The 12,124-nt window shown below is 45.3% G+C and overlaps 1 protein-coding gene across 5 annotated transcripts in view; it reads right to left on the bottom strand.

Moving 5' to 3' along the window:
- FGF13 (fibroblast growth factor 13) overlaps positions 1 to 12,124 on the bottom strand; it is a 489,088-nt gene that overhangs the window by 56,625 nt on the left and 420,339 nt on the right. For 4 of the 5 annotated variants that reach the window (XM_087859452.1, XM_087859456.1, XM_087859455.1 and 1 more), the window contains 2 exons: positions 8,288 to 8,398; positions 2,566 to 2,669 (listed from right to left, as the gene is read on the bottom strand). In XM_087859452.1, coding sequence (XP_087715578.1) covers positions 2,566 to 2,669; positions 8,288 to 8,398 — 215 coding nt within the window. Of the gene's footprint in view, positions 1 to 2,565; positions 2,670 to 8,287; positions 8,399 to 10,323; positions 11,184 to 12,124 lie in introns of those variants that run through there. The other variant, XM_045805005.2, reaches the window with a different exon arrangement.

Raw genomic sequence — 12,124 nt, 5'->3', positions numbered from 1 at the left:
ACTTTACTTTCATCCGCAGTGAACGGCAAGCAGACATGTTTGACCATCCCTCGGGGTCCTGCTTTCCCTCCAAATCCAGTCAGCCACCGAATCCTGAGGCTTCTACCTCTAAAACAGCTCACGAATACACGTCCTCTTAGCCAGTGCCACTGCCGGTGCTCTGAGGCAGACCTTAGTCATTCCTCACCAAGATTATTTTCAGTAACTTCCTAGCAGATTTTTTTTTTACTTGCTCACATCAGTAGACCCCTCTTCCTTATTTTTGCATCCTCCTTAGGTCACTGTCCAAACCCATTTTCCCTTTGCTAAGTGGCACTTAACAGAAATGCAATGTTTCAGCGGTAGAAGTGCCATGGTTTCATGTAAGGGAAGAGTGAGCCTCTCGCTTCTGAGGAGGCACATTTCCTGTAGCTTTCTGGTCACAACAACACAAAATGCCAAAGTCACCGAGACAGATTCTATCCTAATAGCGTCTCGGCACCATACCTTAAATGATACCAAAATGGGTGATCAACACGGTGAAGGGCCTCCAAACCTTGATCCAAGAGGAGTAACAAGAAGTAGAAAATTTAGCCTGGAGAAGATTCAGATCCCTTCCTGGAGCACACTAACTGGATATTTTCCCCTATATGAACTCCAGGGTTATCAATCACACATCCTTCCTCCTTAATGAAAACAGTTTCTTTTCCTTAATAGGAAATGCTTACTTAAGGTTCCGTTTCCTTAATGGGAAATGCATACAAAGTGTCCCCCATTTCGCCATCAGCTTGCCCAGCACGGAAAGGAAGCCCATCGATCTACAATGCCGATTCCTCCTGGGAAGTCTTCCTTAGAAATGAGCTCATGTTGGCACTTACCTATTTGCTAAAATAATGGTCAATTTGAATGGTAGGCTATGAATTTTTGACATCAGTTCCCTAAATGTAATACCGAATGCCCTAATTTTCTTGAGTGGGGGCACCTGACATATTACCTAACATGACTTCTCCCTCACTCTAACTTCAATGCTCTTTCCAAAATTAAAATTACTGTTGCAAGATTTAAAAAAAATTCAACCTTCTGGATTCCTGACCAGTAATTATTTCCTAATAATTACTTTCTATGCCATCTGGTATTTACCTTCCCAAATGTATGCATCATATATCCCATCTCCTTCCCACGCCAACACAGTGATTTCAGAAAACAAGCATTTATTTCATTAAACACCTACCTTTGTATCTGGCCCTGTTAAGGTAGTCTGTGGATCTAAATGAAGTTAATTAAAATCCTGCGTTATTACATTCTCTAATCTTAACACAAATCTGAAAAACAAATCCCCTTTCCTATCCTTTATAATAGCAACGTATTAATAAGTGACAGATTCCATGAATAGAGCAATAAATCCAAATTTTCCATTTGTAAAAATAATCAAGCCCCCACATTTATTCAACAAGACCGCTGCCGTGGCCTGATAGGAAGCGGACAGTGACCAGGGTTGGAGGATTATGCTGGTGATTAACCTTCTACGGTAATATGAAACGGACTGCCCGGTTTGCCAAATGAATGGGCTCTTTGTGGTCTTCGTCTTCTTTCACCTCTTCCCCAGCCTGGTCTCTGAAAACCGGGGCTATGACATGGTTTCCACCACATCTGCCAACAGTCTTTCTACACACCTGGCTTTGCCATAAATTCAGGGAACAGGCAAGAGCACAACGGGCTGATCACTCTGGCAGTTTGAGCAACAGATTTCTCCGGCCATGGTAATACCCTCCTTGAAGTCTGTCTAGTAGGAAGTTTGACAAGCAGTTCTCTCCATTGTAAACATCCTAGCCTCTTCTGAAAATATGTGAAACTCGAAATGAAGACTCCAGAGTATTCACAGATTAAGTGATCTCCTGTAATCGGTAACTAGGTCTACTGGTAAGAATGAAATCCTCACCCTGGTAACTGTACCGCTTCTACGTGTATTTTCAATGTTAAACATTTTTAAAAAGCTTAATTTGGCCTCATGTTCCTAACTGAATTGTTGTCAACACTGTTTACGTATTTCTTGGGAAAAGCAGGAATTTGCACATATGGAGAGGTTGAAATGTGCCTGATGGAAAAAGGGTAGAGACAGCAAATGTGACCTAATGGAACTGAAGATAAGAAATGGAGACACTTCCAGAACGATCTTTTATGTCCTAGAGTTAATATGAGGAAGAGGTCTCCTTAATTTCTTTAGGAGGAAGCGGGGATAAATATATGTTGAGCTGAGTTATAGAAATGGCTTTGCTTCCCACAGCTGCCAAGCAAGACGGAGCATTCTACGATATGCTGCATAACATAACAATCCAAGTGTTATCATATGCAAAAAAGTTTAGTGGCTCTGTGATTTTTATACCGAAAATGTTAGCTTCAAATGATTAACTAGCAATAGATATAACTTTCCCCGGAAGTTAATTTGTCCTTTCAAATGAGATATTTCCATCAAGAACATTCTTCCTCATCAGAGAAATCTGCAATGCTAACACATATGCAGCATATTTTATTTCACGTCAGATGAAACCTAGAGCAGTCAAAGCGTGAGTGCCGTGCAAGGCTTACCGAGGTGTACAGGTATCCCTCGCTGTTCATTGCCAAATACAGCTTGGTTTGAACTCCTTGGATGGCCACCACTCGAAGACCCACAGGGATGAGGTTAAACAGAGCTGAAATCAGAAAGAATGTGAAAGCGATGTTATCATTCAGAATTCCACGGCTTTTCAACGTTCCCAGCAGGTGCGGCCCTCCAAAAGTAATGCGTGCTCGGTAAAACGATGTCTGTATGTTTACATATAGACAGAGAGATAGGGCCTCTTCTACCTTTTAGCGTACTTGGTGTCCGGCTACAGTCACGTAAGTGGGGCTATGCCATAGCCACTACTGTCGGACACCCTGGGCAAATGGAAGACAAGCCCATGGTTTGTATGGTGTCGGAAGTTAGGGAATCCTGAAGCTTTTGGAGAGCTATAGTTTCAGGAATTGGTCTATATATTAACTAGCTTTATCCTCAACGAACTATTTTAAACTGCTCCCCTAGATGACTGCTAAAATTCACAGACATGGTTATGATCTACCAGTTGGGAAGAGATTCCTAGAATCTTAGAAAAGATACTAGTCTAACTCCCTCATCTAAATTATCTGTATTATTTCCAATGCAACAACCCAAAAATAAATCCAGGCCTTGAAAAAAAGGCATTTTTGTAGTCTTATGTTCCCAGAGTAGTATTTCAGTATTTCTTAAAGAACTAACATTTTCCAAGATAGGGCTGGAGGAGGGGGACAGTGCCTAGCTTTTGGTGTCTAGTAGCAAAGGTGACAGGAATACAAATAATGAACTTAAGAGGTTTGTTTGTTTATTTAGCAAAATAGTTGTAAGTAGGCAGCCAGCTGGTACCAAAGAGGCCTTCATTTCTCCATTTGAAGGTCTGATTGCGTGAAACTTACACCCAGCCTCTCCTCACAATCACACACCACTCACTGGAGAAAACCAGTGGGCGTCCTCCCCCTACCAGCTGTCTACTCCCTCCTACATGGTGAATAAAAATAAAACAGTACATTTTTAAAACGTAGTGCTTGCCACACACATCTTTTGAAGCTAGCCTGTGCACCTTCCAAGAGTCATAGACCAATGTTGATGATTTTTGCCTCGGTGTGTAAGTTTACTGATGATGATGTATCGGTCTGCTATCATTTCTGTGAACAAGAATATAAAAGAGTCACCATATGGGTAAGAATAGCTTTTCTGGGATCTCTTACCTTGATGCATATATATACTGCAGGAGGGGGGGTAATATGGATGAGAAATATTAATGAGAACTAAATATTCTTGGGGGAGCCTACAATGTATATTTCCCCTAAAATCAGGGTATTACCAGAGAGGAGCTAGGGCAGTTCAAAATACAAGTGTTCATTCAATGCTCATCATATTAAAAGCTGTGCCCTTCTGTTATGTGAGGTAAAGGAAGGTAATTGCACAGATTGCAAGCCAGGATCTCATGCTATATTTGACAATGCAATGCAGAGCAAAGGAGTCTGTCTCTTTGCTTATGGCATCTATCTCTCTCTTTCTGTTGATGATGCCTTGCTCACACAGGTGCTCAACACACATCTGTGGATTGACAGCAATCTGAATGGTGAAAACATGATGATGTTATATTTTTGGAATGCGACAGATCACAATCCTATTATATAAAAGTTCTTGTTTTAAAAAATCTGAGATCTAAGAAACCAAACAAAAACTTCCATATGGGTTTGGCGTAAAAGCCATACCACTGCGTACCACCAGGCAACTAGAATACGAGCCTGCATCTGGATGCTAGTTCAGTCACTGTCATAGAGGACAGGGAGTGATAAATGAAATTCAGAACTGCTTCTAGAACCTCATTTTTCATAACATTCAGAACCTCCTTAGTTCTCTTCATGCAGCTAATAACAAGCAAAACAAGACAAAACAACACAGCCCAAGTAACAGAAAGAAAGATTTGATTTTCACCACGTGCCTCCACCACTCACTGGTGTGGGTTTTAATGAGCAATAAAATGCTTGAATTCCAATCATCAGATAGCATGAGGTAGGAGAAGCAAAATCCATCAGTGATCCACACCTGGGATTATCTATTCCTGATTAATGGTATTAACTATATAGGAGAACATGCATTTTTCACTATGTACCATAAATTTCTGTGACACTCCATTCAAAAACAAAAATCAGCACTCTAAACAAAAAAAGTGAAGAAAGCAGCAAAAGTAGACAGCGCCTGGTCATCCTAGTCTAGTCTTTTCTTTTCTTTAGACATTCAAGATGGATTATAAACTGGGTTGGTTGAAAGTCTGAAGGGTCAGCTTTTCCAGATAAAAATGCAAAGAAATTATATGAGGGGTAAGCTTGCGCAGAATCAGTATTTTCCTGCGTGCCTGTGTTTCTCTAAATCTGGAGTACTTCCTCCTGGACGTACCTAAGATATTATTTCCATTAGGATGAAAATATTCTAAACGTGAGAAGAAAACTGATTCCACTTGTGTATCTAAAACACATTCATTAAATATCAAAAATCTCTTCTTCCAGGGCGCCTGGGTGGCACAGCGGTTGGGCGTCTGCCTTCGGCTCAGGGCGTGATCCCGGCGTTGTGGGATCGAGCCCCGCGTCGGGCTCCTCCGCTGTGGGCCTGCTTCTACCTCTCCCACTCCCCCTGCTTGTGTTCCCTCTCTCGCTGGCTGTCTCTATCTCTGTCGAATAAATAAATAAAATCTTTAAAAAAAAAATCTCTTCTTCCATTTCCGTCAAAGTTTTGAATAAGCTTTTAATAAATAAAAGGGCTTTTGTTTCTTGTTCGTTCTTTTGTGTCTACATAAAACCAATTAAACTCCTTCTACTCTGAAGTGACCATTTTCTCAGAGACATGCACAAGTTGGCACTTAATGTTTACTGGATATGACACTGAGGTCATCCTCCTTCATTAGTTGGGCTGAGGTCAGTTTCTCAAAGGGAGCAATTAATGGAAGTATATCTTACTGCAGATTGGGGAGAGCTGACACACTGAACTAGTAACACTGCTGGAGATTTGAAGGGAAGTTGCCTCTTCTTTTAAAATAGCCCTCATTGCACCCAAGGCAGATAATAATAAAACTGCCGCCACAAAGTGTCTATCATCTTTTCCTTTTCAGGGGGAAATACATAATTTACAATGGCTGATTTGCTCATGATGAGATGTTACTGAACTGACATCTACTGTTGCAATAAATCAAAGGCCAGCTTAAATATATAATATCAAACATATGTTTTTAGGACTAGATCTATCTGGGTAAATATGAATGAATTTGTTTTATCGTAATTGTGCTTACCGTATCAGACTTAAAATATCAATTTGAACTAAATGAGAAAAAACGATGAAAGGTATTAAAAATTAACAAAAACTAAGGAAAACTTAAACACAGTATCAGGAATACGTGTTAAGGAAATACCATAAAAATGAAAGAGTTACAGTAGAAGAGAAAACAACTTGTATTCTTGTCCTACTCATTTAAAATAATGAATGAATGCAAGAAAGCTGCTTGGCTTTGGAGGGAAAAAAAAGAATAAATTTACATGGCTACACTTCCATTGTAATGATCATTTTAATAATCATTTTAATCCTGAAACATTCTTGTTTCACGAGGATTTATGCCTTACAATATCCTCAGCTGGGAAGATTAACTAGTCCCCTGGCCTCTGGTCACATTCAGCATCTGGAGTAGGGTCAAGCCCCACAGACCTGCTATTTCTTTTGAGGTACTTTTCATTCGAATGAGTCATGCTGTGGTAATACTTACCACCGTTGACTTACCTATTATTTCATTCTGCCTAAGCACAGATCCTGGTTATCAGGCTACGCTCTTTCAAGGTCTTACAATATCATTAGTACACTGAAAGGCCATTCATATCAGTCAGAGGTATAAGACAACCAAAGGCAGAAGCTATGAATATGTAGGAATTGAATAAAAGCTACTACATGATCTAAAGCTCCGCTATAGGAAACAGAGTCTTGATTTACATACGTATGTGTGTGTGTGCGTGTGTGTGTGTGTGTATGTATATGTGTCTAAGTGTGTGTATCTTAAAATGACTGCATACCGTGTGATCTTGATACATCTGGCCTATTGCTGTTTACCAAACACAACCAATGCACTAATTTTAAAAAGTTTTTCTTTTTCAAGAAACACATGTGAACACTAGACCCAAAATAATTTTTTCTCTGATTTTAATGTAGAGAAGATGTTAAAAAATCGATGGGGGAGAACTTGACTGGGTGGGGCTCGTGAGCAGCTAACCATAAACTTCCTTTCAAACGTAATGCCCAATGGATCCACCTTGCTGAGGCACTCCGAAAAATAGACCAGCGCACCCCCCCATTCCTTCCCTAGACACTGATTTGTACATATAATTTATCGGAATGTTTTACTGCTGATCATTATGTACTAATGTCTGTCATACGGTTACAGTCAAACCCTCTAGTTACGCTTGACTAATTTTTTCAAACAGAACGTCTAGGATACTCACTGTAGAACTTTAGTCAACAGTAACACAGCATTTTGCAAAACAGGGAAGAACCATTCAGTATACATGTTTTTCATCCTAGGTACCCCCAGGGCTTTCTTCAAGGGTAATTAAAGGTGACTTCCTCTTGAGGTCATAGCTTGGCCATCAGCCCAGGAAGCATTATTAAAAGGTGAGAAACTCTTTTGCCACTTAACACTGGGACCCCTGTCTATGGCTTTGCTGCCTACAGCCGACCATCTCTAAAAATGCTGCAGACGACTCTAGCCTTCTGACCGACTTTCCCTGGCTGTTTTCTTAGCCAACGAAGGGGATGTTTCTGGGAAATCATCGAAGTCTGAGGGAAATGCAATATAAATTAGGGAAATGCAATATAAATTAGGGAAAAGAGAGAACGAACTGTGAGAAATAGGTGTTTCGGCCTCATGGAACAGTTAATGGGTCTGCAGAAATCTATCAATGGCAAGAAAACACCAATTATTAGGGAAGAGAGGGCTTCACTATTTGTGAGTTTGTTTTTATGACTTCAGATAAATAAAAGCATATGTGATAAAAAGGTTATGTAACATCTTATAATCACATTACTTCAATAATTAGAAATAAAACTGACTTTATCTTTGATGTGTTTCCTTTTTTAAGTTCACCGTTATGGTCCCAACTTGGTCTTTACTTAAGCTATGGTAAAAAAAAAAAAAAATAATAATAATAGAAAAAATTAAGCACTAAAAGAAATCCCTTCACCCACCTGTGGAGGTATCTCAATTGTTAAAATCCCAATTAGTCTCAGAGTTATCAGTGTGTGTGGAGGGGAGAGCAGAAGTGAAAGCTTGTAATGATGAATTCTCATGACACGAAACCACTCCTCTCTCTTGGGATGAGACCGGTTCTTAAGAGTAGAGATAACGTGCTATTTCAGGATCAGTGTGTGGGTGAGTAAATTTTCTGTGGGAAAAAAGTAATAAAATCCAAAGGACAGCCATAAATCCATCCAGATTACCATGGCGATGACATTTGGATGGTTCCTCAGCTGGTGTCAACATTATTTGCTATCGTTCACTATTTTACATATTTTCACGTTCAACTTCCTTTAGGTTAACCTGCATCATCAGGATTGAAGTGTTGACTGTATTTTTGCGTTCAGGTCAGAATTTCGCAAGGGTTGTTAATTTCCAAAAAAAAAATAATAATAATAAAGAAAACACACAATGTCAACAACACGCTGGGAGATCCTATTTATTTTGCAGTCACTTACTGTAAGTGCTGTCCTCATCTTTCGTGCCATCAATGGTTCCATCTGCCTGCAGCTGCAAGTGGTAACCTTGTCGGCTGTACAGTTTGGTAACTATGCCCTTAAGCTGAGGCTCTGCAAAGAGAATGAGGATTTGGATCAGTTGGTAAGTTGCGCGTACGTAGCTGAAAAGACTCAGAATTCAAAATTCTAATTTCATTTACAAACTTTAGTGTAAAAGGTCACACTACAACTTTAAAAGAGTCCTCTGAAAGGAAACAGGCAAACAAACTCCAAGTTTCAGAGGAAATCTCCAAACTGAAGAAACCTTTGATTTCTACCTCGTAACACTGGTAAAGCCCTAAAGCTTCTGACGGCAGCTAGTTTCTGATAGCATGTCCCTGGCTTACAGAGTGGTACTCTATCTCATTGAGCATTCAGAACAGGTTGGCAAATGGCATATTCTGCCTTTTAATGATGTGCCACTTCTCATGTGGAAGGAGGAGGAGAAATAAAAGATAATTTAGAGTGGTTTGCCAACCAGGGACCAAAAACACACTAACAAAGACTTCTCTCAGAATTATCCCTCTTTGAATAAATAGTCCCCGCTACTCTGAGAGTGTTGAAAATGCAAAAATAATCTGGAACTTCATCAAAGGACTTACATTTGGAAAATTGAGCTGTGATACAAAAAAAAGGAGGAGAGGAGAAAAAAAAAAACAACCATTATCATAGCCTATCGTGTTAATTATCCTTAGGGAAAAGGGGTGCACAAAGAGCAGGGTTTTGTTGGTGGGGAGGAAAAGGAAATTAGTTTATACTTATTTTCAAATTTAATATCAGAAATATGATTATCTAAAATATGGGTTCTCAATTGCAATGATTTTCAATTAGGAATCCCCACAGAAAAGTACCTAATTTACCAATAACAGCCACGTTATCCAAAATTTGCTGTTACTGACTACAGACACCTGCACCGAAATAATATGTATGTAATTATTCACGCCACATAATCACGCTTTGCAACCGCTTCAGCCTTTTTAAAACAAGCCCGATTCACGGCGAATGCCTTGAAAACTTCGAGCAAACAGAAAATGGATGTCTGCGTTTCCATTCCATAGTGTGTGGAACACATCAACAGAGAAAGAACAAACTGATGAATAAGTCTGAAATTCTGTATTATTTATCTAGTTTAAAAGTAAGAAAACAGCGTAAAGGATTCTTTTGGTGAAGAACGGCAAGCTCTACCTTGACGCAACCTGACACCTAGAGCTGTGTGAATTTCCCCTGGCACCGGAATATCGCGCTACTCTTCTCACGGAATAGGTTCCAAAGGACCTACAATCTGGCTGTGAGTTTAAATTCTCTCTTCAATCCAGCATTTTAGTAGCAAGTAGCCAGTTTCACTAGTCTAACCAGATCACTAAGCTCTTTGCCACCAGGTTCTAGGAATCCACTCCCCCCTCTCCAGCAAATATTTCAAGGGTGCACCACAAGTCAAGTCTGTCCCGATAAGCCGAGAAGTGATCAAAGAAACAGAATGCCTAGATAGCGGGAGCCCACACGTCCCTTGGGGGTGGAAGCTGGATCAGGGGAAGGGTCAGAGTTGCAGAGGTAAAGGCAGAGGAGGGTTTCACCGGGTTCGCTAGGGCGGGCAGTGGGGTCTGCCCAGCTCGGCGCCTGCAATTTCCACGCCACACACACAGACACACACGGCGGCCGCGTCTGGGTCACGCGTGCCAGAGCCCCGGGCGTGCACACATGTGGCACGTCTGAAGCCGAGGGCGCGCCCCCTCCCCCCGGGCCGGGTCTGGCCCCGGGCTCTGCGCCTGTCCCACGGCAGTTGCAATGCAGCAAGCCAGTTACCGCTACGAACGCGGCGAGAAAGCCATCGCTTCCCACGCACGCACACCGGCTAGGTGGCCACATCCGCACCAGATGGGCCCCCGACAAACTCACCTACGGTTACATACACGCCCTCCAGGCCCCCTCACACTCGTAAAGTATGGGGGAAAAAAAAAACAACCAAAAACCAAAGCCGGCCAAGCGCCCCTTCCAACCTGGTCTCCTCCTGCGCCTCTTCTTGGAGCCGAAGAGTTTGACCCGGGAAAAGACGTTTAACTTGTTTTTGTCGCAGCTGGTCTTGCCTTTGCTGGGGCTGCTGACACACTTGCAGGCGTTGGATTTCTCGCGCTCGCGGGCTTGTCTCTTCTGACGGATCAGCGAGCTGGCGATAGCCGCCGCCATGGCCACGACGCCCACCACCACCACTTCTTTGGCGGCCCCTCTCCGGCTTCGCCTTCGCCTTCGCCTCCGCCTCCCGCTCCTCCGCGGCGCGTCCGCTCGGTCTCGCGCCGCGGCCGCCCTCGTCTCCCTGGCCGGCGCTCGCCCGGGCTTCTCCGCGCTCGGCCGTCAGCCGAGGAGGGGGCTCAGCATGCCGTCCGGGCTCCTCGGGCGGTGGTCCGGCTCCCGCGCGGGCTGCGGGCTGCCTGGGTCCGAGCCGACGCCACAGCCCCGGGTCGGGATCGCGGCGAGACTGGCGGCGGAGGCAGCGCGGCGCGGCTGCGTGCGCTCGGCCCCTGCGCCCCGAGGACACTGTGCGAGTCCAAGTGGCTCGGGTCGGAGTTTCGCGGCACCCCCCGCCCAGTGCCGCGCGGAGGGGGCCGGAGCGGGGAGGCGGGCGGAGGGAGCGGCGCGGGCGGGAGAGAGGCCGCGAGCGCGGGCGGCGGGAGGGGGGGGAAGGAGGAAGCGCGCGGGGGAGCGCGCCCTCGCCCTGGCCCCTCCGAGCCTCCGACTAGTCCTTGCAACTTCGGGGCCTGACGATCGGGAAAAGTTGGCCCGTGCCAGCTGGCCGACGGGGATCAAACAGGTAACGGCCTCGCATCTTGGCGGCGGCGGCGGCGGCGGCGGTGGCGGCGGCGGCGGCTGCTCTGGGCGCGGCACAGTCTCTGCATAGGAATCCGGTCGCCGCAGGCACCCTCCGGAAGAGCGCCGCGGCCTCCCCGAGGCCCCCTCCCCCGGCGGCCCCTCCCTCCCGGAGCCCAGCCCCGCGGGCTCCCGGCCGCCCCGCCCCCCCGAGGCCCGGGGCGGTCGGCGCCGGCTAACACCTGTAGGGGCTCAGGCGCTGCCCCACCGCCCGAAGCTTCCTGCCCTCCTCTTCCAGAACGCAGCTTCGGGAGGAAGCAGGGATGGGGGGGCACCGGGAGGAGGTAGTTGGGCCGGAGGAGCCGGGGGTGGCCTGCAGGTGGGGGGGTGGTGGGGGGGGGGCTCTTTCCTTAGTGTTGGACTCTTACCGGGCCACACTGCCCCGGGCTGGCGCCCCTGGGAAGTTCGCCAGGCCCTGCCACAGTCGGCGACTCACAACAGCCCCCTCCCCCAAAAACACACCCGCCGAGGCATTTCGCATGGCGACACTTGTAGCCCTTCGGGAGAGAGGCCAGGGCTCGCAGACGGGTTCAGCCCTCGCGGCGGTGGCGGCGGCGGTGGCGGCATTAGCAGCAGCGGGAGCAGCAGCAGCAGCAGCGGGCACTGCAGAGCTGCACCCGCACACCACGCTGCCACCCAGTGGTTTTTGCTGACTTTTCATTACAGGCCAATATGTGCGGTCTGAACCCCGCTTTTCCTCTTGCCCCAAATCATTCGTTTGGGTTTGGGATCCAAACGGAGAGCTTGGGTCGTGTACAGAAAGCAGTATTTGGGAAATGCAGCGCTGAGCCTCGTTATTGAAGCCCTGGCCCATCTCCAATCTCTCTCCAATCTCCTAACTTCTTTTTTTTCCCCCTGCTCTTCCAGATCTAGCAGCCTCTCTCCCTCCAATTCAGGAATCAAGTCTGGCTTTTTGCTCGCCTCACTCTATTCACA

This window comes from Ursus americanus, chromosome X (genome assembly GCF_024610735.1).
Source record: "Ursus americanus isolate L20-20 chromosome X, mUrsAme1.1.p, whole genome shotgun sequence".
Taxonomy (NCBI): Eukaryota; Metazoa; Chordata; class Mammalia; order Carnivora; family Ursidae; genus Ursus; species Ursus americanus.
Note: the sequence above shows the minus strand (reverse complement) of the source record. Positions and strands in the feature narration are given on the sequence as shown.